At 41.6% G+C, this 27,896-nt stretch overlaps 3 protein-coding genes across 3 annotated transcripts; 2 read left to right on the forward strand and 1 right to left on the reverse strand.

Annotated features, from left to right (window-relative positions):
- Positions 1-1,533: 1,533 nt before the first annotated feature.
- PHR2 (photolyase/blue-light receptor 2) lies at positions 1,534-5,746 on the forward strand. Its single transcript, XM_078590442.1, has 4 exons — positions 1,534-2,561; positions 4,525-4,757; positions 5,358-5,438; positions 5,590-5,746. Exons 1-4 carry the CDS (start codon positions 1,602-1,604, stop codon positions 5,666-5,668), a joined length of 1,353 nt encoding a protein of 450 aa, XP_078446568.1. The 5' UTR covers positions 1,534-1,601; the 3' UTR covers positions 5,669-5,746.
- Positions 5,747-7,266: 1,520 nt separating this feature from the next.
- LOC144715714 (Dynein light chain type 1 family protein) lies at positions 7,267-9,121 on the forward strand. Its single transcript, XM_078590683.1, has 3 exons — positions 7,267-7,511; positions 7,623-7,734; positions 8,863-9,121. Exons 1-3 carry the CDS (start codon positions 7,332-7,334, stop codon positions 8,943-8,945), a joined length of 375 nt encoding a protein of 124 aa, XP_078446809.1. The 5' UTR covers positions 7,267-7,331; the 3' UTR covers positions 8,946-9,121.
- A 4,225-nt stretch (positions 9,122-13,346) lies between these two features.
- On the reverse strand, positions 13,347-15,233 carry LOC144715616 (large ribosomal subunit protein eL18x). The gene is made up of 5 exons (XM_078590563.1): positions 15,154-15,233; positions 14,942-15,031; positions 14,740-14,868; positions 14,493-14,675; positions 13,347-13,691 (listed from the first exon to the last, which is right to left on the reverse strand). The coding sequence occupies exons 1-5, from the start codon at positions 15,154-15,156 to the stop codon at positions 13,533-13,535; spliced, it is 564 nt and encodes a 187-aa protein (XP_078446689.1). The 5' UTR covers positions 15,157-15,233; the 3' UTR covers positions 13,347-13,532.
- Between the last annotated feature and the right edge of the window lie 12,663 nt (positions 15,234-27,896).

The raw sequence follows: 27,896 nt of genomic DNA on the forward strand, positions 1-27,896 counted from the left end.
AGGTTTAGGTATTTGCTAAAAACATATACCACAATCACTAAAAATCAAGGGTGAGGACTTAAAAAAACATATAACTAAAAATCCAGAAAGCACTAAATCTGATCATATTAGAGCTTGTCAGGAAGTACTCAGTGCGAAGGATGACGATGGCGATAGATGAAAGGTCGCCGGAGACTTGGCCAAACAGGAACTGGACCAAACTGTACGTAAGGTTTAGATCTTTGATAAAAATGTATAATTATATCTCAAGAGTACATACCACAGTTACTAAAAATCAAGGGCAAGAAACTAACAAAAGATACAACTAAAAACCAGAAAAACGCTATAAATCTGATCATGTTAGAGCTCATTTGGAAGTACTCGGTGCTACGGATGATGATGGTGACATACAAATCGGGGACCATACCGAACTCTAGGTAACATTTAGTTACTTCCCAAAAACATATAATTATATGTAAAGAGTACATACCATGATAACTAAAAATGAAGGGCGAGAAACTATAAAAACATATAACTAATAAGCCACAAAAGCTTTAAATCTATCATATTAGAGCTCGTCAGGAAGTACTCGGTGTCAAGGACGGCGATGATGACAGACGAAACAGAACCATACCAAACTCTAGGTAAGGTTTAGATATTTATTAAAAACATATACAACAATCGCTAAAAATAAAAGGGCGAGAAACTAAATAAAATACAACTAAAAATCCAGAAAAAGTGTTACAAATCTGATCATATTAGTGCTCGTCGGGAAGTACTCGGAGCTAAGGACGACTATGGCGACAGACAAAATAGGACCATACCGAACTCTAGGTAAGGTTTAGGTACTCGCTAAAAAGCATATACCATAATCACTAAAAATCAAGGGCGTGAAACTAAAAAATACAGGTAAAAAGCCGGAAAAAGCGCTATAAATCTGATCATATTAGAGCTCGCCATGAAGTGCTCGGAGCTAAGGACAACGATGCGGACAGACGAAACAGAACCATACCGAACTCTATGTAAGGTTTAGGTACTTGCTAAAAACATATACCACAATCACTAAAAATCAAGGGTGTGAAACTAAAAAATACAAGTAAAAAGCCAGAAAATATTAGAGCTCGTCTGATCATATTAGAGCTCGTCAGGAAGCACTCCGTGCTAAAGCCGATGATGGCGACAGACAAAACGGTAGCATACCAAAACTTTAGGTAAGGTTTTAGGTAGCATACCAAAACTTTAGGTAACTTTAGGTATTTGCTAAAAACATATACCACAATCACTAAAACTCAATGGCGAGAAATTAAAAAAAATACAACTAAAAATCCACAAAAAGCGCTATAAATCTTATCATATGAAAGCTCGTGAGGAAGTACTCGCTGCTAAGGACTACGATGACGACAGACGATACGGTACCGTACCAAAACTTTAGGTAAGGTTTAGGTCCTTGCTAAAAACATATTACCACAATCACTAAAACTTAATGTCGAGAAATTAAAAATATATATATAATTTCAAATCCAGAAAAGAAAAGACGGTATAATCCATCCCCACTCCCCCTATCTATCCATCTCTACCAGCCAGTCGGCCACAAGCAGAGAGAGAACTCCCCGAGCTCGGCCATGGCGGCCACCAACCCCCTCGCCCTCCTCCAGAAGAAGACCTCCTCCAACGAGCTCGACGAAGAAGACGAAGAAGAAGCTCCCCAAATCCCCAAGCCAGCCATGGCCTCCCTCTCCCTCTCCCTCTCTTCCCTCTCCCTCTCCTCTTTCCCCTCCATCGCCGCTCTCCCTTCCAAGCTCCACATTCCCTCCCAAATCGCCTCCCTCTCGCATCTCTCCCTCTCCTCATCCTCCTCCAAACCCCCTTCCATGGCCAGATCCATCGCCATCTCCGCCAGCCCCCTCCAAACCCCCTTCCAACACCTCCCCCGACGCCCCGGCGACCCCTCCAACCCCGCCGGCGGCCGTCGATGCTCGATCGTGTGGTTCAGAAACGACCTCCGCGTCCACGACAACGAGGCCCTCTCCTGCGCCAACGCCGATTCCCTCTCCGTCCTCCCCGTCTTCCTCTTCGACCGGCGCGATTTCGGGAAATCCTCTTCTGGGTTCGACCGGACGGGCCCGTACCGAGCCACCTTCTTGCTGGAGTCGGTCCGAGAGCTCCGGGCCGGGCTCCGAGCCCGCGGCTCGGACCTGGTGGTCAGGATTGGGCGCCCGGAGGCTGTGCTGGCCGAGCTGGCCCGGGCCGTGGGCGCCGAGGCGGTCTACGCCCATCAGGAGGTCTCCAGCGACGAGGTGAAGACAGAGGAGAAGGTCGCCAAGGCCATGGAAGAGGAGGGTCTGGAGGTTAAGTTCTTCTGGGGGAGTACATTGTACCATATCGAGGATTTGCCCTTTGATCTTGAGCAGATGCCGTCGAATTATGGGGGTTTTAGAGAGAAGGTGCAGGGATTGGGGGTGAGGAAGACGATCGAGGCGCTGGATCGGCTCAAGGGAGTTCCTGCCATGGGCGACGTCGAAGCCGGGGAGATTCCGAGCTTGGCCGACCTCGGCCTCTCTCCGCCCCCGTCAATGGCTCAGGTAGCTGACCCGTTTTGAGGATTGATTTTTTCAGGTTTTTTTTTTGGTTATTGGCAAAAACACGGTGCCAGGTACGGGCCAACCCAGGGTCTGGCTGATGGGGTTTTGTATATGTTTAGGTTTAGTGTTTGGAAGAGTTTTTAGGCAATGGCTCAGGTAGCTGACCTGTTTTGAGGATTGATTTTTTCGGGTTTTTTTTTTGGTTATTGGCAAAAACACAGTGCCGGGTACGGGCCAACCCAGGGTCCGGCTGATGGGGTTTTGTATATGTTTAGGTTTAGTGTTTGGAAGAGTTTTTGGCAATGGCTCAGGTAGCTGACCCGTTTTGAGGATTGATTTTTTCGGGGTTTTTTTTTGCTTATTGGCAAAAACACAGTGCCGGGTACGGGCCAACCCAGGGTCCGGCGGATGGGGGTTTGTATATGTTTAGGGTTAGTGTTTGGAAGGGTTTTTCGGCAATGGCTCAGGTAGCTGACCCGTTTTGAGGATTGATTTTTTCGGGGTTTTTTTTTGCTTATTGGCAAAAACACAGTGCCGGGTACGGGCCAACCCAGGGTCCGGCTGATGGGGTTTTGTATATGTTTAGGTTTAGTGTTTGGAAGAGTTTTTAGGCAATGGCTCAGGTAGCTGACCCGTTTTGAGGATTGATTTTTTCGGGTTTTTTTTTTGGTTATTGGCAAAAACACAGTGCCGGGTACGGGCCAACCCAGGGTCCGGCTGATGGGGTTTTGTATATGTTTAGGTTTAGTGTTTGGAAGAGTTTTTAGGCACGGATTGAGTTTTTAGGCGTGGATTGAGCGTAAATATCCCAATGTACACATTGACCCCACTTGCCCATGACCTCGATAGACAGAAAAGATATACTATAGTTATGCCTTGGCCGGTCACAAAGTAGCCTAGAGATGGTGTGTGTGGAAGAGGAAGCACCATCATCACCGTAATCCAATCGCCGGAGCTCCGTGATGTAGACAGCGCATATGCAGTCATCATGCATGCCTGCGGCCACCCATAGATCTTTCCAGTTGACTCTTCAAAGAAGAATATTGAGTTTTTTAGCAGGCTGTTGTTGTTTTGAAAGTTGTACATTACTAGCCAGCCAACAAATATATGTTTGAGATTCTAGATTTTCAATAGGACCCTATTTGAAGGTGACTCTAGATGTGTTCAATGTTAGAATGAAACGCTTACTACTTTGGTAAAGTTATGGCTTGTACCAAGTGTGATGCTTTATTTTTTTAACACAGTCCACCAGGCAATCCATATCGAATGAGTATCGTCTCCTTTTTCTTGTCTTGTTAGTGTACATTTAACACTGTTCATAGAGAAAATTATACAACCCCCGACTTTGAATTCTCCTGTTTCCTGTTATTTTATGTGGACGATGACGAGTCATCATTGTTCCTGTCATTTGTCCTGGCTAGGATGGCAATGATGATGGTGTCATCATGTCTGGCCTGCAGGTAGGATGACGATGATTATTTTGTCTTTTCAATGCCTCTCATCACTCTTCCCTTATTAAGCTCGCTCAGATGACAAGGGATGACGACAAAATAGTCATTGCCACTCAGAATTGATGATACCGTCTCTCCTTTAGTCAGGTTGATCACCGTTCGTGGTTGATCTTCCCTCTTAGCTTAAAAAAATCTCTTCTTTATTAAAAATGTTGCAAACATTTTTAAAAGGTGAAATCATGATGATGTAGGGCTTTCAGTTTTTTCTCATTTCCATAAGCCTAATGGTCGTATATATTAGTCTATCTTTATGTTTTATTTGTTCTATTATCCACAACTGTCCTCCCCGATTTTGCTTCTGGGACTATATTTTATCGATAAATGCGGGTTGGGGAACCTTAATTTGGAAATCCAGAATGGAGATGCCTTCGTGAATTAACACCCGGTTTTTAATCTGGATCCGCAGTTGTGTTTTATTAAGTTATGGAATTTTTTTTGCTTCCTCTCTCTAGGACTCTTCACGGGTTGCCATGCATGCATCTCTGATCGGTGGGGAAAGCCAAGCTCTGGAAAAACTGAAGCGATTTGCCTCTGAATTCGTGGCAAATCAGAAGAGTGGAGCCAAAAATCCCAACCAGGACAGCATCTATGGTGCCAACTTCTCCTGCAAGATCTCCCCATGGCTTGCCACTGGTTGTCTCTCTCCGCGATTCATGTTCGAAGAACTCAAGAAAGCTGCCTCAAGGTGAATTCTCTCTCTCTCTCTCTCTATCTATCTATCTATCTCTCTCTGTATATCTCCTCTGTCTGCCGCTCTGTCTCTCTCACTCTAACACTCCATTTCTGGCCCTCTCTCCATTCCCTTTCCTCTCTCTCTCTCTCTCTCTGATGCAGTGTGTCTGTCTCTCCCTTTCTCAATGTCTCTAATTCTAACCCTCTGTGTTTATGACTCTCTTACCATCTCCTTTCCACTCTCTCTCTCTATATTTGCCTCTCATTCTAACCCTCTGAAATTTATGACCCTCTCTCTCTCTATAGATATATATATCTCTCACTCTAACCCTTTATATCTCTTTCCATTTCCCTTCACACTCCCCCTCTCTCTCAATGTCTCTCTTGTTCTAACCGTTTGTACCTATCTCTCTCTCTCTATCTTCCAGTGCATCTATCTCTATCTGCCTCTCTCTTTGGCTCTTTCTCCTCAACCCTTTCTATCTATGACTCTCATTCGATCTCAATTCCTCTCTCTCTCTCTCTATCTGTGTTTTTTCTGCCTCTTTGGCTGTGGCCCTCTTTATCTATGACACACCCTCTCTTCTTATCTTTCTCTGCTTTCTCTCTCTAGAACGAGTTCTGGGGGACCAGGTCAGAACAAGGGGGGAATGAACTGGCTTATGTTCGAGCTTCTCTGGAGGGATTTCTTCAGGTAATGTGATTTCTTGGAGCGTGTTACTCCTGAAGACAGATCTATCCATCCTCTCTCTTTCTATCTTCTTGATTTTGAAGAAAACTTTCTCTTTCTATCTCTAGAACGAGCTCGGCGATATTCCTGAGATTTTTATACTGTCCATGGGCAGGTTCATCACGAAGAAGTACAGCTCGAGGAAGAAGACCGAGATCGTGCCCGCCACGGCCTGCACTGGCGCCCTCGTCTGAGCTGCCTTCTCTCTTCCAATTCTCCAATCATGTCCACTTTTCTGCAAAATTTTATATATCATTGACTTCATGGCTCTCTATTTTCTCTCTCTAACTCTCTCTCTTCCTTACCCTCGGACCCTCTCTATTCATCTATTTATCTCTCCATCTGTCTCTCTACTCCCTCGGTTTTCCCTCTCTATCCCTCACTCAATGTCTCTCTCTAACCCTCTCCATCTCTCTCTCTTACCTCCCTCTGTTTTCCCTCTCTACCCCTCACTCTATGTGTCTCTCTCTAACCCTTTCCACCTCTCTCTCTCTACCTCTGTGACCCTCTCTACCTCTGTCTAACCCTCTCCATCTCTCTCTACTCCTTCTGTGACCCTCTCTACCTCTGTCTGACCCTCTTCATCTCTCTCTACTCCCCCTGTGACACTCTCTACCTCTGACTAACCCTTCTCCATCTCTCTTTCTATTCTCTCTGTACCCTTCTCTCTCTAACCCTCTCCATATCTCTCTCTACTCCCTCTCTCTCTAACCCTCTCCATCTCTCTTTCTCAACTCCCTCTGTGTCCCTCTCTACCCCTCTCTCTACTCTCTCTACATGTCTCTCTCTTACCCTCACCATCTCTCTCTACTCCCCCTCTCTACATGTCTCTCTCTTACCCTCTCCATCTCTCTCTCTACATGTCTCTCTCTTACCCTCTCCATCTCTCTCTCTACATGTCTATCTCTCGTACCCTCTCCATCTCTTTCTCTACTCCGTCTCTCTACATCTCTCTCTAACCCTCTCCATCTCTCTACATCTCTCTCTTACCCTCTCCACCTCTTTCTCTACTCCGTCTCTCTACATCTCTCTCTAAACCTCTCCATCTCTTTCTCTACTACCTCTCTCTACATCTCCCTCTAACCCTCTCCATCTCTTTCTCTACTCTCTCTCTGTCTACATCTCTCTCTAACCCTCTTCATCTCTCTCTCTATATGTCAATCACTCTCTGACCCACTCCATCTCTCTTTATATGTCTCTCTCTACCCACTCCATCTCTCTCTATATGTCTCTCTCTCTCACCCACTCCATCTCTCTCTATATGTCTCTCTCTCTCTCACCGACTCCATCTCTCTCTCTCTCTCTCTATATTTCTCTCTCTCTAACCCTCTCCATCTCTCTCTCTCTATATATATATGTGTCTCTCTCTATATATGTCTCTCTCTATAACCCTCTCCATCTCTCTCTCTCTATAACCCTTTCCATCTCTCTCTATATGTCAATCTCTCTCTCTAACCCTCTCCATCTCTCTCTATATGTCTCTCTCTATAACCCTCTCCATCTCTCTCTATATGTGTCTCTCTATAACCCTCTCCATCTCTCTCTCTCTCTATATGTCTCTCTCTCTAACCCACTCCATGTCTCTCTCTATAACCCTCTCCATCTCTCTCTCTCTCTCAACTCCTGTGTCACTCTCTACCTGTCTCTCTCTCTAACTCCTCCTGGGTCCCACCACTCGCGCAGCAGCCCAAAACACGCGAGGCTTTCACTTTCAGCCTTCTCAAAGGAAATGGATAACTACGCAATTTCCGGATAATCCGGCCACGATTGCAAAAAAAGTAGACCATATAAATACCGCCGAGAAAGCAAATCAGGAGTAAAACGCGGGGGAATTTCGCCGAGCGATCTACGGCGGCGATGATGGCGGAGGAGCGGCGGCGCGGCGGCGGCGATCCGGCGGCGATCGCCTTCCACAAGGTCTCTCTCGACGACGGCTCCTCCGCCCTGCCTTCTTCCGCTCCCAAGCGCCGGATCATCGTCAAGAGCGCCGACATGAAGGAGGACGTTCAGAAGGAAGCCATCGATTGCGCCATCGCCGTACTCGCATTCCCCGATTTCCCCTCTTTCTCTCCTTTTTTTTCTTGATTTTTCGCGCGCCTGATCGAAAATCCGCTCTGGATCGCGCTTTGTTTGGCGTTTTCTCGAAAGGAACAGGCTTTTGACAAGCACTCTGTGGAGAAGGACATCGCCGAGTACATCAAGAAGGAATTCGACAAGGCTCATGGCTCCACGTGGCATTGCATTGTCGGTCGCAACTTTGGTAGCGGTTACTTTGCCTCTAGCTCCCCCTTGGGGTTATTTCTGACCGTAATTCTATATGTTTGCGAAATTGGAAGATCAAGCCAGATCTTGTCTTCATTCGTGACCGGATTATTCTTTTCCTAGATCTGCCAAATCAATGGAGTTAGTCATGTTCTTTTTGTGGAAATTTCTTCATCCCCTGCATTTGGAAATTTTCCTCGGAAATTGCCCAAATCTCCGAAGACCGAAATACCAATTTCTTACCATGGTTTTTCTTAAAATTTTGGACCAGACTGCTCTTGATCCCAATACCAGCGCTTTGGTCTTGACGAATACTTGCTCAATTATGATTCTCTTCGCATGCCATGGATATTCTCTTTATGAATAATTTTGATCATTTATTGATCTTAGTTACTGTCCTTATCTTCCCATCACTGATCATATATTGATGGTCAACCTTCTGTTTCTTTGCAATTGACTAGGTTGGTAGACAATGATGAATTCATCATCATACGTTAAGTCTCCAGAGTACGATTAATCTCTGGATTTGGGCGCGACTTTAGGAACGATTTATGAGCACAAGCCATAGTCATTGTTATCAATTTTATGTACGGATGAATCCCTAGAGGATTCATTGTCGTCGTCCTGGGTGCTGAACCCTACTGTTCATGCACGAGTACAAGTGAGATTTGGGCTTTAGAAGGGGATAGACGACTTTTTTAATTTGCATTAATTGATGATGGTGCCATTTTCCCTTAAATACCGGAGTCAATTGCTAAGACTCTTCTACCAGGTTAGAAATCTGTTATCTGCATTGAAGCTCGTTGAATTCTATTCATTCTTTCGTCTTGTACATGATCTCTCCCGGAGAATATCGGTTGTTTCTTCAGGGCTTTAAATGCTTCAAAACATTATCTAGCCTAGAACAATTCCTAGAAATATTTTAGCTTCTGATTTTTATCTGAACCCTCTTAATTACGCAATGAAAATAAATGACCTTGATGCATTTTATGCTGTCTTCCTGAGCATAACTGCATAGTAATTCTTCCATTATGAACCCCATTTCCTAAAGTTTCCTGTTGTGCAAAGTTATACTTTAGGAGATGGACAAATGATTGACAAGACTTTGACTCTGTTCTTTTGTAAGGTTCATATGTGACGCACGAGACAAATCACTTCATCTATTTTTACTTGGACCAGAAGGCCATCCTGCTGTTTAAGTCTGGTTGAATGGGTTGGGGTTGGCCGGAGAAGTTCGGGCTCGATACCTCTGTTTCTGTAAATCATGCTTTCCTCTTGCATCTTCTCCTCAGTTTGTTGGATCAGCTTCTTCCCTTGTTTCATCTCTTTGCTGTAATCTTCCCTGACAAATATTTCTGAAGGTGTGAAGCTTGATGACAAAGAAATCTCTCTCTCTCTCCACCTCTCTGTCTTGTCTCTCTCCCTCTCTCTTCTGTCTACTAGTATTCTCTCTCTACAGTATATCTGTCTACTAGTCTTCTCTCTCTAGGCATATATCTCTCTCTCCATCTTCCTCTGTCTTCTCTCTCTGATTCTGTTTTCCTCTCTCTCTCACAGTGCGTCTCACTACTAGTATTCTCTCTCTACTTTTCTCAGTGCCCTGTTCTCTCTCTGTATTCTCTCTCTCTCTCTGAGTGTGTCTCTCTACTAGTCTTCTCTCTGTGTTCTCTCTCTCTCTCTCTTTCAGTGCGTCTCTCTACTTGTCTCTTTGATCAGTTCTTCTCTCTATCTCTGTCTTTGCTCTCTCTCTCTCTCAGTATGTCTCTCCACTAGCCTTCTTTTCTACTTCCCTCCGTGTGTCTCTCTCTCTCTCTCCCCCTATGTCTTCTCTCTCTGATTCTGTGATCTCTTTCTCTCTGTGTCTCTCTTTCTCTTTCTATCTCGCTCCATCTCTATGTCTTCTCTCGCTGGCTCTGCTTTTTCTCTCTCCCCATCTCTCTGTCTTCTCTCTCTAATTCTGTTTTTTCTCTCCATCTCTCTGTCTTCTCTCTCTCATTCTGTTTTCCTCTCTTTCTCTGCTTCTCTCTGAGCTCATCTCTCTCCATCTCTCTCTATCTTCTCTTTCTGATTCTTTTTTCTCTCTCCTTCTCTTTTTCTCTCTCTGATTCTTTTCTCTCTCTCCATCTCTGTCTTCTCTCTGTGCCCATCTCTCTCTGTCTTCTCTTTCTGATTATGTTTTTCTCCATCTCTCTGTCTTCTCTCTCTGATTCTGTTTTATTTTCTCTCTCCACTTCCCTCTGTGTCCATCTCTCTCTGTCTTCTGTTTCTGATTCTGTTTTCTCTCTCCTCTCTTTCTCTCTCTACTTCTCTCTGTGCCCATCTTTCTCTGTCTTCTCTTTCTGATTCTATTTTTTTCTCTGTCTCTCTCTCTCTCTGATTCTGTTTTCTTTTCTCTCTCTACTTCTCTTTGTTGCCATCTCTCTTTGTCTTTTCTTTCTGATTCAGTTTTTTTCTCTCTCTATCTCTCTGTCATCATAACTCTCTAGTAGTCCATTGATATGACCATGTTATGGAATAATCTGATTTACACTTAGGTTGAATATTAAACCAATGCAGAGAACTTTTTCCCTACGAATGACCACCATTTGTCCTTAGTGTCTTTTCTAAAAGATCAGCCATACTTTTTGTAAAAGTGGGGATCTATTGGACTATTCTTTTCAAATAGTTTGGGGTTTGTCCCGAGTATCTTTCAAATATCAATATTTATATTACATCCTTAGAGACTAGTGATCCCTGTATTATGATATTCCTAAATAATACATTTTTCCATAATTTCATTCAAGGTCTTTCTTTGTCCCTTGCCTGTTCCATTAATAAAATTAATCTATGTTGCATAAATAAATACAAATAAAAACAAAGCAAACGTGTTTGAAGCTAAAATCAAACGGGCATGGTTTAATAATGGTTTACTAATTGTTTTTGTGACAATTTTCGTTTTGTATACTTTCATTTGGTGGGAAATCCCACAGGTTCCTTATTTCCCCAAACTTTGAACCTTCCCTAGTGATTTCGTTTCTTTATATTGTTCAAATGATCTTGAGTACATACGTACAACATAAAAAAGCAGAAAAATACAACATAAAGTTATTATTTAAAACCATATGTTTATTATCATTATAATTAATTGCCTTCTCTTATTTTGCTCACACACCTATTTGGTTTTGCGGATTGATTCCTCCGTTACTGCATGCTTTTTAAAATAAAACAGTATTCTCCTCCATTCAGTGGGGAAGGGACATCAATTCGGTAAGGAGTTTAGTTTTCACTGTACAGAATTTCATCCAGGGGGAATTCTCTGTGAAGCCTTTGGAGTGCCTTATTGCTGCTAGTGTTTCAAAAAAGTGTAATTATTGTGTTTAAATAAATAGTAAATAATGTGAAAATTTGTAATATATTGTTAAGGCGGTCTTATATTCGTTTAGGCATAAAAATGTACATTATACATATCATTCATTTATTTGGCTTATCCATTAGGTTTAGGCACTTCTATTGATTGAATAGAGTTTCATATTCTTAACCACCTCTCATTAGAAATATAATAGTGAAGATTTCAAAAATAATGTACTTAATGTGTAAAAAATGCAAAGATTGTGGAAGCATGCTCATCTAATGTTATTGAATATATTATTTTCAAAAAATAATGTATTTAATGAGTACAAATGTTTTTCTTTTTTTGCGGCTTCCAAATTGCACCTAAAGTTGCACCTTGTAATAAACAAGGATATGAAATTATTTAGTATTTATATATTTGTTTTATCGATAAATATTCACTAATTTGTCTGTGGTGAGGCATGACATATCAACAACTTCTGGCGTGACAGATCAGCACTCTAACCCACTAAGCTATTTCCCCTTTTCCTAACTGGTGTCAATTCAAAAGTCACTTTTCTTCCTTCTTCTTTACAAAAGAAACAGCTTTCATAATGAGCTGGGATCAATATGATATCACCCTCACAGAAAGAATTTAGGGAAAAAATTCCCAGTATATTCAAATAACAATGAACTCAGATAAAACATGACAAATAATACATTTTATAAGACATTAGTTAATATCTTCATAAGATTCCAGGAATAAAAAATCATGCCCTAGTCCAGCATTGGGCACCATATCATACTTAAAAAAGTGCAGGTCAGGCTCGTTTACAAGTTATGGAGCATTTGAAACCAACAATATAAAGACTTCTTAATGACTGGGAATTGTTAAGGAATTATTCTTGAGTTAAATGAATGAATGATCTGTTAATGAGCCAGTCACCATTTTGCTAATCAAAGTTGCTCGCGGGTCATTGCCCTTGGGAAGGGCCTGCTGTGCGGTGCGTATATTCACACCGCTTGTGCAAAGTTTCGATATCACTGAGCCCCATATGCAATTTGTGGAGTGAATTTGTATGGAAATTTGCACGGCACATCGCACAAATTCACACAAAATATTGTGAGAGCCAGCAAGAAAGAAAGAGGAGTGATAAAGAAAGAGAGAGACAGTGAGTGAAAGGAAGAGTAACATAGAGAGGGAAGAACAAGCAAGAGAGAAAGAGGAAGAGATCAAATGGAGAGAGAGAGAGAGAGAGAGGGAGAGAGAGAGAGGGAGAGAGAGGGAGAGAGGGAGAGAGAGAGAGAGAGAGAGAGAGAGAGGGGCGAGCAAATGGAGAATGATAGTGAGAGAGAGAGAGGGGCGAGCAAATGGAGAATGATAGTGAGAAAGGGAGAGAAGCATGAGGCAGCAAGTGAACAAGAGAGGAAGAATCAAAAGAGAGACAGATAAGAGCAAGTTTGAAAGAGAGACACTTGAGAGGAAAAGATCAAATTTATTTATTTAATGCACCAATATTATTTAAACTGACTTCTTTTAATTCTGTTGCCGAAAGGATAAAGGAGTCATTGGAGATATCAGAAATTAGCTTGTGGAATAATGGTCTACAATATTTGATTATCCTGGTTTCTGTTCACCATACAACCTTTCTCATCTATATAGAGGGTAACAGCTAACCAATATTAAGAAGAGTGATATTTCCTATTGTATCGGAATATTAAAATATAATGCCGAAGGTTGAGTTTACAATTTTAAATTCAATTTGATTTGTTTCATGGATGGAATTGGACATTTTAACTATAGTACCGGATCAATCAAATTTCATGCCAAAGGTTAGGTTTACAGTTCAAAATTTTAATTTGCTTGTATAAGGGATGGAGTTCGATTTTTTAAATATTTACAACACATTGCTATAAATATGATCGATTAATTACCTTCCAGAAATTTAACCTTCTCATTTTCATCATTTAAGAATTTGGTGCCGTCTCAAAAAACACATTAATCTATATAAGATAAGTGAATCTAAATCAATATGATCGATTAATTACCTTCCAGAAATTTAACCGTCTCATTTTCATCTTTTAAGAATTGGGTGCCGTGTTAAAAAACACATTAAATCAGTATAAAAAAGAGTATCTAAAAGAGGAGCATTCTGTATAATATGAACTGATCTCGCGATCCTCTTGATTTTTTAGAAAATTAGATTTACAGTGACGTAGAGATATTAGATCTTACCTTACAAAAGTTCAAATTGTAACCTTCATTTTCCCAGATTCTCGCGTCGTGATAACCAATAACCATTAGAAAAATAGCAAAATCATAATTTTGAAAGAGTCTCGGGCCTTTTTTCTATCACCCCAACAAGATGAACAGGTCAAAAAGAAAACAAGGAAAACTCCTCTGTCAAGGATTTGACAACTAAGAAAAAAAAACTGAACTTGAAGAACAACAAAGTTCGATAGTGGTGGTAAAAATGAAATAAAAGATCAAACCCTGAACCCTCTGCTGTTCCTGCGACCTCTGGCCTTTTCGAATTTCCTTCCCTTGGAGCGCACATATGGCTTGGTGTTGCTGTCCGGCACACCAGGAGCCTTGCCAAAGTGCTTAACAGCCTCTCTGGCGTTCTTGGGTCCTCTCAGAAGAACCTAAATTAACGAAATAAAAGTCATAACTAATATTATAATGCATTCGTCCAAAGAACAAGGATTTGAGCTCAGATAATGTTTTTGATCCATTCTTTGGCCTTATCTACATGAGAGGAGCCCTCATAATGAGCTGGGATTGATAAGAAAACATCATTGCAGATATAATTGAGGAAAAAAAAAGATAGAATACAGTCGACTGAAACAGTCATTTGATATTGAAGTATTCGATTCATTCAAAGGTCGAAGAAGCTTTTGTGCTCAGATAATGTTATTGATCCATTCTTTGGTCTTCTCTACATGAGAGGAGCCCTCATAATGAGCTGGGATTGATACGATATCATCAATGCAGATACAATTGAGGGAAAAAATATAAGATAGAATACAATCAATAGAAACAGATATTTGAAATTCAAGTATTTGAGTCATTCAAAGATCGAAGAAGCTATTGTGCTCAGATAATGTTATTGATCCATTCTTTGGCCTTCTCTACATGAGAGGAGCCCTCATAATGAGCTGGGATTGATATGATATCATCATCGCAGATATAATTGAGGAAAAAATTCTAGTACATATATCCAAAAGGAACCCAAATGAAATATGAGAAAGAATGCATACATTCCATAAGATAAACTAAAATCAAAATAAACATTAAATTCTATACATAATATAATCCCTTACTCCAGCGCATCGGACGCCATATAACTCAATGTCCGCAACAAAATATGGTCTCGAAAATCGAATTGAAAGCAAGATGAAGTTTAAAATTCTAATTTTTCTAAATCCCAATGGGTAATTGCTCACCGTGTTCTGTCCCAGAGGAGCGCGAAGAGCGAGCTGATCAAAAGTCAGGCACTCCCCACCAGCCTTCAAGATCCTCGCTCTAGCTCTCTCGGTGAATCTCAAAGCCGTCACCTTCAGTGCAGGCACATCATAAACTCTCAAATCATCGGTGACCGTTCCAACGATCACTGCAGTCTTGTCTTCCTGAAATAATCCAAAAAATTAGAACATAATCATAATAAAAGTTGGCTGAATGATTTCGACGCACCTTTCCCTTCATATATTTGATGAGCTTGGACAGAGAAATCGGCGGCTTGTTAATCTTGCTCATGAACAGCCTCTTGAGAATAACTGCATTAAAGTTGCTACCGGTCCTCCGAACAAGAAACCTGTAAAGCTGTAAAAACCAAAGATAAAAAGGGAAAATCAGTAAAAAAACACAATACAAATTTCAAACAATCAAATCGAACCTTCACGAGAAGCTTGAGGTAGATATCGTTGGACTTCGGCGCAGTGCGCTTAGTCTTCTTACTTTTACCACCGGCAACGAGATCGATACCCTGAAAGGAAGCAGAGATTGAATCTCAAACAACAATAGCGAGTTGGGTATACAAATCTCGCGATGGGTATTCGTAATCTGGGCCAGGGATTGAAGATTGAAGATGAAAGATTGAAGATTTACCATGGTTGCCTCCGCCGCGCTCCGCCTGCTCGCTCGGCCGCTTTAGGGTTTCACTCCGCTCTCTGAAACTTCAACTGGCGAGAATGTGAGAGATTTATATAGGTGTCTCAAAAAATCGGATCTTCAGCTCCTGCCTTATTGGTTCCGGATCCAACCGATAAGAAATATTTATTTAGGGATTTTCTAGTTCTATGATTTATCCAACTGAATAAAATATTTATTTATAGAAGTCTTTAAGATGTCAAATGAGAAACTCTTTTATTTGAATATACTTCTCTAAAACTCAGAATGAATGAAATTTAGTATTTTAATTTGGTAGGAAGTATTCATTATGCTTGGGAATAAATACCATGTTAGTCTAAAAAGCAGAGAATGGAGATGAAATTCGACTTATACTTAAATAGACATGATAGGCAATGCTATTCTACCTTGTACGTACTTGGTGTCATGATGCATTTATAAATAAATGCTCATCTAAAAATATATAATGTTATATTTTATCATCCAGGAAATAGGAGACATTTCACTTGCTTTTGTACTTCTTTTAAGTATTTTATAGAATTCAGTTTTTGAAAATTCATTTGGATAAGATATCTAAATAAATCACATCCCAGATTGTCTGAACATTTTTCCTTTGGATGTGGATATTATCTATCTTTTGAGACAATCCCACAAATAGGCAAGCCACATGAAGACTCGTTGTGTAGGCCAAGTAAAGTGGGAGCTCTAAATGAAGATCGCCCCTAGTAAAACTAGTATGATCTGATTTATAGTGAAATTCCAGACATGATAACTGTGAAAATATTTAAATTCACATGATAAATTTGCAAGGAGAGCACAGATGTCAATGCTTAAAAACCAATTCAAAATAATAATCAACTGTCAAAACATTACTAATTTGATGAAATGTTTTGATCTCGTTTTGTGTACTTTCCTCTGAACCTTGGTCGCATAGAACGTTTCATGGCCAGGTGTTTATTAATTGACATTGGAAGATCAAATTTTTTTTAATGAAATGCAAAAATCAATCACTCGTCCTAATTCTGAATATTGGGATAAAGCAGAAATTATTATTAAATATAACATTTGATTCTTACCTAATACATAGTTGCGATACATAGTTTAAATCTATTCCCTAAAAATTCAGAAAATTCTTAATTGGTAAATTATTCTACATCGAATCTCAACGGAATTGTGGCATAGATAATAACAAGTCAAGATTAATTGGACTATTCTTTAACATTAAGTGGGTAGCTGTTCGATATAAGGTTTGTCTATATAAGGATTGAATATTTTGTGATAGGGTATCTCTATTCAAATGGTAAGCTAGAGCCAAGATTTATAATGTTGAATTGGAATGCATAAATGAACCTACACTTTATTGAACTTGAACTTGTATATAAACAAGATCACGGGAAGATCTTGGGGAATTAAGTCATTTGTTTTTAGCATTTGAATTTTATTTACCAATCGGTAATATACTTTATATATTCTGGAAACATATACCTAACTACAAATCAGAGCACCGAACCAATGGTTTCATTATTTAGAAGGCAATGAGCGTCCCAACCTCTCAATCAATGCATAAAAAAAACCGATGTAAAAGGGGAGGCACAATAGTATCACAGATAAGTAAATTCCCTCGGATCTTCCATTGCAGCAAAAAATAAAAAAAAACAATTTCAATATTTCATCCAAGCTTAGTTGTTATTTATTTTATATATCTTGTATGATTTGATAGTTGTGGTTCAATGAATTTATTTTTTAAAACAAACTTTCTTATAATAGCCCATTCTCTAGGGGTATAATCATCTATACTTTGGTCTAAATCAGAAATACATGAATAAACCATATCATGTGTTATCTTGGGATCCTTTAGACTCATAATTCATGCTTGATATTTCAGCACACATGCATTATAACATATATAGACTGATAGATTAATCCAAATGGTGTGAATAAATAAAACGCAGTGAAAACAAATAGTTAAATTTAGGCATTTAATGAGACCAATAAACGTATATGTCATGACATATGATAACATAGTAAACCTATGATATAATCATAATAAAATAATAAATAAAACCAATCAATTTTAATATCTTATCATAAAAAAATTTCATCTCAGTTTTTTTATAGTTGAGATTAACTTTAGACTTTTATCACTCCACAATTTATATAATATTCAGTTTATTGAGTCTTTTTTCATACCTCTTCTCTTGATCATCATGCTACCTCTAATGACGACGAAGGAAACCAGAATGATCGGATAATTGGCATCAAATTTCTCAAAATGAAAGAATCAAAATCAGAAAACTTCTCAGCAAATAAATATTCGAATGATGAGAAAAAAGACTATCTCCAAAATCCCCTCTTGGTATCTAATGATCCAATAGTTTCATACCCAAATTTAGGGTTATTTCATCTCTCAATCTTTTGTAGGGTGATGGATTTTGATTTGAAAATGTACCCCTCAAAAGAGTGAAAAAATATTGTAATTTATCATAAAATGTTGGTCGAGAAAAATAAGTATCTAAGAGACCAGGGATGAATGGTAGGTCAAACAGTTCACCATGTTATCCATCCATACATGACTTGCATTTCATTTTTTTGTTAGGACTATACATTAAGCAATGAGGGATGAGAGAGAAAGGAAGGCATTGCTCCTGGTAGTCAGCTCACGACACTTCGGTAGAGGTACTCGAGATGATATAAGTGATATTCATATTTCTCAAGGGTCCCATACTTTTAACTTTAAACTTTTAACATCTCAATATTATAATCATCATATTGTCTATCTCTATAGTCTTCATCATCGACCCTTCACAAAAATGAACAAATTCCAAGACATAATTAGACTAAAAATGATGTTGATGAAGTGGAGTCCAGACTAGTGACTTTGTCAATCAAACAATGGATATGATGGGCTTTACTTTTTATGAACAGATGAACAAGATTTTTCCATTTATTTTTGACTTTATATATTGTCCATCATCCATACCCAATACTTATTCAAATGCAAGTTTGAACTTCTTGAACTCATACAAATTTAAGGAGTATCAAAAAAGCTAATGAGGAAAATACCCCAAGGCAATGTGGACCAGTTCTACATTTCATATTGTCATCAATGGCAAGAGAGTGATCTGCATTGAATGTGGAAGAGGAAGAGGGGAGAGAACTTGGATGTGAAATATGGAGGAGAGGAAGAGGGACATTCATCACAAACAAAAATGCAGCTCAATTGATGACAAATTGAGAAACCGTCTTAAAACTTGTTGTAAAAAGGAATACCTATAAAACACATAAATACAATGCCTCTAATGGGCTAATTTTGATAAAAAAACCCAAAATGGTGCTTGCCATGTGGCACCAACTTTGCGGCAAGGTCGTTGTCAACCCCTCTTTCTTGGATTCCTATGATGGGGGATGCGGCACACTCCAATAATCTCTGCATTGGGAAACACTTGTCAAAAGAGATATCCAGGTCGCTCCACCATCTTGTAACCACTCCACCTGGATTGAAGTGCTTCAAGCATAATTTGATGATGATGAGATTGGCTTCATTTATGGAAGGCAACTTTTATTTGATGAGAGAGGTTGGTAGAGTGGCATCAACCAATCATTAAACACAATCATTATGGCATTGCTAATGCCATAATCAGGATGCTATTATGGTATTTAATGCTAATAGAATGTGTTCCTTATTTTTAATTGTAGGGGTGACGTGGCCCAGCAAAAAAAGAGTGTCTTTTTTGCAGTAAACGCCCCACGGAGAACGAGGCTTGAAAACCTAAAAATATAACCTTTTTCTTCTTGTGACTAGTCAAATATTGTGGCTCATTTGATGTGTTGTGAGACATGTGGCGCCACGTGTATGTGGTGGGCACGTGTCTCACACTCATTAGCTGGCATAAAGGCACGCCGATGAGCCACGACATCAAACATTCTCTTGTGTTCAAAATTTATTATTATTAAAATACCATTAAAACAAACCCTTTGTCTTTTTTAGAACGCGACACGTGACGTAGTGGGATCCATTCATCGCGAATGACGCGGATGAATCTGGGCCAATGATCACATTGAATGCCACAACAAGACAAAACCCTAACAAAATGGCATGGAGGTGTTGGCCTGGACAAGGAGAGAGAAATCTTTGGACTACATCGATATCTAGGAATCATCCAACTTTCAGGCTTGATAACTGAGGATCTAGAATTTTGATTGAGCTGAAATTTTAAGGGTAGCTTTTTCTTTATGTCCCCTATCCATCCATACTATTGGATCTATAAATTGAGCTTCCAATATTTGTAAAAAACATCTTTAAACTTAGATTGAAAGAAAGTAAAGTTTAGAAGGTTCCTCAAGTGTGTTCTTGGGGTTCTGAGTGCTTGGACAGGTCAAAAGAGAAGTGGGGAGGCTGATAAACATCAATAGGGATGTAAAATTTATTGTTTGTCCTTGAACAAAAGCAGTTCGTCAACAAACAAACATGTCAAAATTGTTGTTCGTGTTTGGTTCATTTGTTTTGGTTCACGAACAGTTCGTGAACCATGTGCCTTTGAAAAACCCGTAATCCTGCATTATTATAGAGATAGAGAGGAGAGAGGAGGGGGGAGGATAGGGGAGGGATATCCAGAGGGGGGCACGGGGGTGAGAGGAGAGGGGGGCATAGGAGAGGGGGGAGTTATATATATATATAGAAAGAGAGAGAGAGGTGGAGGGAAGTGAGAGAGGGAGGGAAGGAGGGGGCAAGAATGGAGGGGGCTAAGGGGGAAGAGAGAGAGAGTGTAGTGTTATTGACATATTGTGCACGTCTGCCGCCGGTTGGAGTTAAGTTTCCACCTGGGCCCTTACCGGGAGGTAAGGACCCATGCCTAGTTATTATCTAAACATTGGTCGATGTGTGTGTGTTGCGTTCTTTAAATAGCCCTGAAACTGGAAAGGACTGGAGGTGATTTCATGGAAATTTTCTAGTCTTTCTTCTCTAGTGTTCTTCTCTCTTTAAACTAGTGTTTCTGGCTGCTCCCCCCTTCTGGATTCGGCGGCATCTCTCATCCTGCTAAAGATTTCCCTATGAACACACAAGTACTCTTTTCTCCTCCTTGTGTGAGTTGTCGGTGTTGTTCTTTCGTTCAGATTCAGTGGCCATCCATTATCCCGTGATAATCGATATAGGGCTTTGTCCAACGGGATTTCGAGTTATAAGGCTGTGTCAATTAACCGAAGCAGGTCAATCCCGTCAACACCCGATTTCCAGTCATAGTCAGACGACCGATTCCCTCAAGAGGTATTCCTGCCTCCTTACGGTCAACTTACGTTTACGTCAGTTATTACACTGCAAAAAAAAATCCTTCCCGCCAATTTTTCATGAACAGTTTGCGAACCTGTTTGGATGGGATTTTTCTCGTTCGTGTTCGTGTTCGTGTTTTGTGTTCATTCATGTTCATTTGTATTTCAAATGAACAAACTTTTTTTCCAATCCCTAAGCATTAGGAAGATGCCTTGATCCCGGTGGAATATAGGAATCTAAGGTTAACCTCTTGCCTTACATTGGTCATTCTTTAACACATTTAGGTAGACCGTCCATCGTTCATATCCATCATCCGTATGGATCAACATCCTCCATTCATCATTATTTTTCGTCTTCTAACATTCTCCTCACGTGTCACTTGCACGGTTGCGATATTCTCTTGAGTCCTTCTGATGTAGGACAGCTAATGAGAAGGGCGACTGAGGGGTGGATACGACAACGACGGGTAAAGGGTGCTAGATGGGTTTGTATGGAGGGATAAAACAGACCACAAAAATCCACACCATTGAATTCGGAGTTTAAAATTGATGAAATACTAGTGGTGCAGCTCCGATCCTCGTCGAGGGCGCGAGTACTGTCTTCACCCACCGCGACGATGCCAAGGCACCAAAATCAATACCCGAATTCACGTCACGAAAGAAACTCTCGAAGAGAATTGTAGGAAAATCCAAATCAAACCAGATCTGACGGCGGTGGAGACTTCTCGTGGAATACTGGACAGAGAACACTTTGACACCAAAGAGTTCAGGCGTACCTTGGCACCGTAGTGCGTGAAGAGGTTGTGGGGAATTCTGACCGTGACAAGACTGGGCAAATTCGGGCGTTGAGCGGCCCATTGGACGAAGGAATCTGGGCGTTCTAGGCATTGTACGGCCTGGCAGAGAGCGAGACCAATGAGTGCGGACACGACCAAGATGGGCGCGCACGGACAGGCTGGGGACGGGCCGTCCAGGAGCAGCCTTGGGGTTCCCCTTTGGGCGGCCTTGGGCAGGCAGCCTGGGGCGTCCTGGGGGTGGCCTTGGGCAGCCTTGGCTGGGCAGCATTTGGGCGGCCTTGGGCAGGCGGCCTGGGGGCGGCCTTGGGCAGCCCTGGTTGGGGTGGCCCAAGCGGCCTTTGGGCTGCCCTTGGCGGGCAGCCTAGGGCGGCCTTGGGCAGCCTTGATTGGGGCGGCTTGGGCGGCCTTTGGGCGGCCCTAGGCGGGCAGCCTGGGGCGGCCTTTGGGCGGCCCTTGGCGGGCAGCTTGGGCGGTCTGAGGGCGGCCTTGGGCAGCCATAGTTGGGGTGACCTGGGTGGCCTTTGTGCGGCCCTAGGTGGGCAGCCTGGGGCGGCCTGGGGGCAGCCTAGGACGGCCCTGAATGGGCGGCCTGGGGTGACCCTGGGCTGGCGACCTGGGTGGCCTTGGGTGGCCCCTGTCTTGGCGATCAGGGGGCGCCCTAGGGCAACCCTGGGAGGGCGAGAGAGAGAGAGAGAGAGAGAGAGAGAGAGAGAGAGAGAGAGAGAGAGAGAGAGAGAGAGAGAGAGAGAGAGAGAGAGAGAGAGAGAGAGAGAGAGAGAGAGAGATAATGGAAGGGAAGAAGGGGGGGGAGGAAGGACGAGGAGGTGTAAGACTGGCGACGCAAGGCGGCGGTGGCGGTGGCGGCGGTGGTAAGGTTGAAGGAGGGATAGGGAGGCTGGGCAGTCCTCCAAGAAGAGTTAACAATAAACTCAATTCTTGAATAATGACTGCCTAACTGTTTCTTGAAACAATGGCCTATACATATAGGCCTTGGAGGAAAGAGAAAATACAACTTAACGACAAAAATTTAAAGACGAGAAATTAAAGATGAAAGACGTGCTTCGTGTCACGTCAAGGGCCAGTTGTTGATCTGCCGTTGGTGACGTGTCATGATGCGTGAAGGGGCGTGCGTGCGTGGAGACGTGCATGATGCCAGAGTGTTGACATCCTCCGATGAGGGTGGTGGCATGTCTGTAGCGGTGGCGTTGACTTCGGTTGACGGTGGTGGAGTGTCCGTAGAGGCGGCGTTGACTTCGGTTGACGGTGGTGGAGTGTCCGTAGAGGCGGCGTTGACTTCGGTTGACGGTGGAGACGCGTCCAATGTCGATGCGTTGGCATCCTCGCCATCACCTTTTCTCCATTTGTCTATTGGTAAACCAGAATCTGGGTTAAATTAGTGGTTTTAAGGATCTTATTTATGCAGAAAGATTTATAAAATTTTCCTTACAACAAGCTAACTAAGGGTTCAATGCTCAAGGAATCTGAAATTTGTCGGCGGCAAAGGGGTAGTGGACTGAAAATGCTTTAATTTTGCTACAAGAGGAAATTTTCAGTGCCGTTTAATGCGTTGGAAGATTTGAAGTCTAGAGTATCCATTGTCATATTTACCTAGGAAAAAGGTGAGAAAATTCAAATAAAACATTCAGGAGATCACATAAACCTTGTTGTCACTACTCCCAAGAGTTAAGTGGTGCTCTTTCTCCAAAATCTTGATCACTCTTGAACTCTCTCTCCCACACTCTTGTAGAAGAATAACGGATAAAACAAATATGTTACACTAGGCCTCAAACAACAAGTTCGGAGCAGAAATCCATGATGATATACAAAGAGAGGGGAGAAGAGAATTACTAGAAGCACCCAAACTCTCTCAGCCATTAGATTTAATTCAGAGGGTTTCAACGACTAGGATTTCTTGATTTCCAGCCTGGACTCATGTTCCCTCCTTCCCAGATTTGAAAACAGGCCTTTTAAATTCAAATTGTGGGTTAGTACCACAATTCTTGCCTTTGGTTAACCCGGTCCTTAAGGATGCTTGAATGGGCTTCTAAAGTGGGTTTCTTGTGTATTGGGCCTCTTCTTATTATCTATTAGATGGCTTAGGTTTCTTCTTTCCTCCCATTTGTATCCCAAATCTACCATTATATTTACCTAATCCTGTTTTTTCAGATAAAACTCCAAGAAGATGTGAGAAATCCACTTGACTCTAAGGAGTCAAGTGGGGTTAGTCTAAAAAATCAATAATATATATAAATAGAGCTTATGAAAATAAATCATAAATTTCTCATTTTATCATTAAATGGTGAATAATGCTAGTAAAAATCTAAAATTATATGGTAAAAAAAGTTTAAAAGCAAAATTTTATTGATCAATTTCGACGTTATCATCTATGAAAACCTAAACCACCATCTTTATCTCACTCAACTCCTACTTCCACCACCTTCATCACCATGTTTCATCCCATTGCTTCAACTCTGTCTCACCTTTCCACCCTCCTATATTCTATTAAACCCTAAGTTAGTAAACCTTAAATTATTAAACTCCAAATACCCATCTCATTTGCTCGAATTTTTTCTCTCTCCTCGGGCAGAGCTTCTCTCTCCTCCATAGACAGGGATTTGGTCATAAATTTTGCGTCCAACCTCTGACCAAGCTGAAATTGGTCCCATTTGATTCAGAAGATCAAAATCAATAGGAATCGACTCAAAAATTGCCCCAAATGGATCATTATAGCTCATTCTAGAGGAAATTGAAGATCAAAGGTGAGTTTTCACTTTCAAATTTTATTTTCCAAAATTCGGGCCTTGTACAAATCCAAATCGTGTCAAATTTGGACTTGGATTGTTCGTCTCGGGGAGCAGAACATTAGTTTCTATTTTTCTCCATTAATTTCTCTTTTTATTACGTAATTTGTGATGTTTTAGACGCCTTCGCCGAAAAAACAAAAGAAACAAACTCCCAGCCTGCAATCCCATGCGGGCCGCTGAGTCAGCAACGCTCTCTAGCTGGCCGTTTGATGTGTCAAACACATCAAATGGCCAGCCCGCCCACCTAGGCGCGCTGGCGATGCCAGCACACCCCCCATCTGACATGCTCGCCACGTCAGATGTGGGTGTGCTGGACGCGTTAGGTACAAGATCCATCCAGACTATCGAATCTGACTGTCTAGATGGATCTAACGTTCACCAAAAATCGAAAACAAAAAAAAATGAAATTCAACAAAAACCCAAAAAAATTTAACTCTAACGTCACCGCCCACAATCATTGCGGCGGGCGATCTTTGTCCATCTATCTGGACCGTCCGCGATGCCACGTGTCGCGCAAATGACGATCCAGATGATGGACTTCCCGTGGACCCTCCGAAAGTTCAAAAAAAGAACCGTTGGCCTTAACTGCCAACGGAGCATTAACTATACCTCTTTGCCTCGAGCCGCAGCCCACAGCCACGTCAGATCTGACGTCCAGGATCGAATCCATCCACTAGAATGATCCACCCCTGGCCGTCAGATCAGATCGTTCTGCCTACGTGGATGGCGGTATTGATGCACCCAACGACGCATCAAATGCGCCGCCGGTAACCTCACCGATGTCGGCGCCTACAATTTTTGACCACTCCACACTCCCGCCGCCGTTCGATCTCCCAACGGTACATCCATCAGAAGGCCAAGATAGTGCCACGTCGCCGCCCGCCTTTTTTGACCGTTCAACGCCCTCATCGCTCGCATTTTTTGACCATTTAACGCCTCTTCCGCCGTTAATTTCTGATTTGGACCATCATGCAAGCGGCTTCGGCCATGCCACGTCTTCTTCACCACGTCCGTCCACCGAGAGGTCTGACGTGGCGGTGTTTTGTCAATATGACTAAGCTTAGTCAATCCGAGTCGACCCAGTCGACTCGGGCGACTCAGCCCGGGTCAGATTGGCCGGTAGTGGCCGAGTCGAGCTGATCGACTCGGTCGATTCCGACCGACTCGATAGGGTCGCAAATTGCCGAGTCGACCAGGTCGACTCGGTAGTCTACGAGGGAGTCGACCGGGTCGACAATGACTGAGTCGACTTGGTCAATTCTGACCATGTCGACCTGGTTGACTTGGTCAATACTCAACGAGTTGACCCGATTGACTTGGTCAAAACTGCACAAATGGACCACATGGTCAACTCTAACCTGGGCAGCCAGATTGACTCGGTCAATATTGATCGTGTCGACCCAGTTGACTTGGTCAAACCTTTCGAGATTGACCATACGGTCAATACTGACCGAGTTTACCCATTTGACTCGGTCAACTCTATGCAGATTGACCACGTGGTCAATACTGATCGACAAGACTCGGCTGACCAAATGGCCTTGGTCAACATTTCCCGTGCTGCCCAGCTTGACTTGGTCAACCTTGACAATGTTGACCTTGTTGACTTGGTCAACCCTGACAATGTTGAACAGGCTGACTCGGATGAATTGGCCCATGTTGACTAGGTCAACACAGCCACCTCCGATCTTGTCGTCCAGGTCAACCTGGTCAACCCACAACAAGTTTCATACTTGGGACCTTCAGACGACTCGAACCGACCTGACTCGGGTGCTTTGTCTTCCCCCCCTGATGACCGGACTAGAACTAACGGGCCAGTCCGAAATATCTCCAGCGACACCAGGAAAGAGGTCTTGGCATCTTCCATTGAAGGTGCCCCATCATGTGGACTAGGCATGGAGGATCAGCGAACACCAACGGAGTGTGGCAATGGAGTAGCTGGGCAATCCTCTTGGCGATCACCAACGACGACCTGGGCGGCGAAAGTGGTAGGGACTACACACACGGCTACCACCCAATCCCTCCCCAAGGTCACCCTTCCCCCACTTTACGACGACACGACCCCAAAGCAGGGTTACATTGACTTGGAGGGGGTGAGAGTTGTTGCCTTCTCTAAGGAGGAGGTCTCACGAATGGCTACACCATTTGCCTACACTTTGATAGGGCGATTCGCGACGAAGCGCCCCCTCATTGACGACATTATGAGGGTGTATGTAGCACGTGGGAACTTCATCGGTCCGGTGGTTATAGGACCCCGTAACCATCAGAGTGTCTTCATCCGCTTCCAACAGGAAGTGGACTTTAGGAAAGCTTAGAGTCGTACCACGTGGACAATTAGTGGTTCCATGATGCACACCTATCGATGGACAGCTGATAACTTGCAAATTAACATGATTAATTAATGAATTTTATATTATATTTATGTGTTTTAATGACTATATTTCCATGTTATCATATTAAAATAAAGATAGATCATTTAACCTTTCATTTTATTATTAATTCTGATTTTTTATCATTTTTTATGGAATTTAACTTCATTTCAGTGAAGAAATATTTTTTACAGGGTTTTAAATACTTGGCTAAAGGTTGGTAAGTGTTTCCATGATTTTTCTGGAATTTTCCATATTTTTATATAATTTTTTGACCATTATATAGCCAAGAAATGATTTTTACATATTTAAATAACACATATATTATTTATTTGGCATTTATAATATATTTAAATATTTACTAAGGAGTATCCACGTCATTCGCCCGGGCGAATAAATGGATATATTTATTTAAATAAGAATAAAGAGAGAGAGAGAATGAGTGGTTATTATTATATAATAAATAGAGAGAAGAGAGAGGGAAGAATAGTCAACATAAGCGGCTATGATTTAAAATATATAAAAGAGAGAAGAGAGAGAGAAGAATAGTCAACATAATTGGCTATGATTTAAAATATTTAAAGAGAGAAGAGAGAGAAGAATAGCGGCTTATGATTTAAAATAAAAGAGAGAAGAATGGTCAAAGATTACGGCTAAGAGAATAAAAAAATATATATATTTTTTTAAAAAAGACCTTTTGTCCTTTTCTTTTGTTTTTATTATTTCAGGGTGACGTGGAGAATTCCTAGCCGTTCAAATGACGAAATCACTTGCCAATGATTGCGGGCGGACGACGCGCACAACAACGTGTCAGGGCGTGATCCGAGAAAGCGGAAGACGAGAAATAATCATGCTAGCCAATCAAAACGCGCCATTTCCAAGCTTATTGGAGGAGAGATAAATAAATCCAACGGCTCAGATTTTTTCTCACTAAAACCTTGATATCTTGAGATCTACATGTCCGATTGGGCTGAAATTTTGAGGGTAGGTTCGTCTTTTCCCCCTCTACAATCCAGACAGTTGGATCTTTAAATGGAGGTCTGGAAAAGGGCGAAAATCACTTTTGGAGGCTCTCCCCAAGCAATTGGCCAGGAAGGACACAGGAGGCATTCTGGAAGTCGTCAGATCTGGATCTCTTTATCAAATTTGTAAGTTTCTGAATTGTATTTGATCATCTTCTAGAACGATTCGAAAACGCCTTGGCATGGGCGAAATGTACATGCCCTAGATTCATGTTTTGAATGCATCAGCACTTCTTTTTGATTTGGATTCGAGATCTGACTTTTGATAATTAATTCTTAATCATTTTAGGACATTTCTGCTTCATTACATTTTTAATTTAGGGTCGAAATTGGGGCTTTCCCCAATTTCTTCACTTTCTCTCTCTAGGTTAATTTGATTTGTTTCTCTCTCTAGATTTCGGTTTTTATTGTTTAGGAATTTAATTTAATATATAAAAAATCCAAAAAAAAAATTTGAACCGAAAA

The sequence above is a fragment of the Wolffia australiana genome, chromosome 19 (genome assembly GCF_029677425.1).
Source record: "Wolffia australiana isolate 7733 chromosome 19, ASM2967742v1".
Classification (NCBI taxonomy): domain Eukaryota; kingdom Viridiplantae; phylum Streptophyta; class Magnoliopsida; order Alismatales; family Araceae; genus Wolffia; species Wolffia australiana.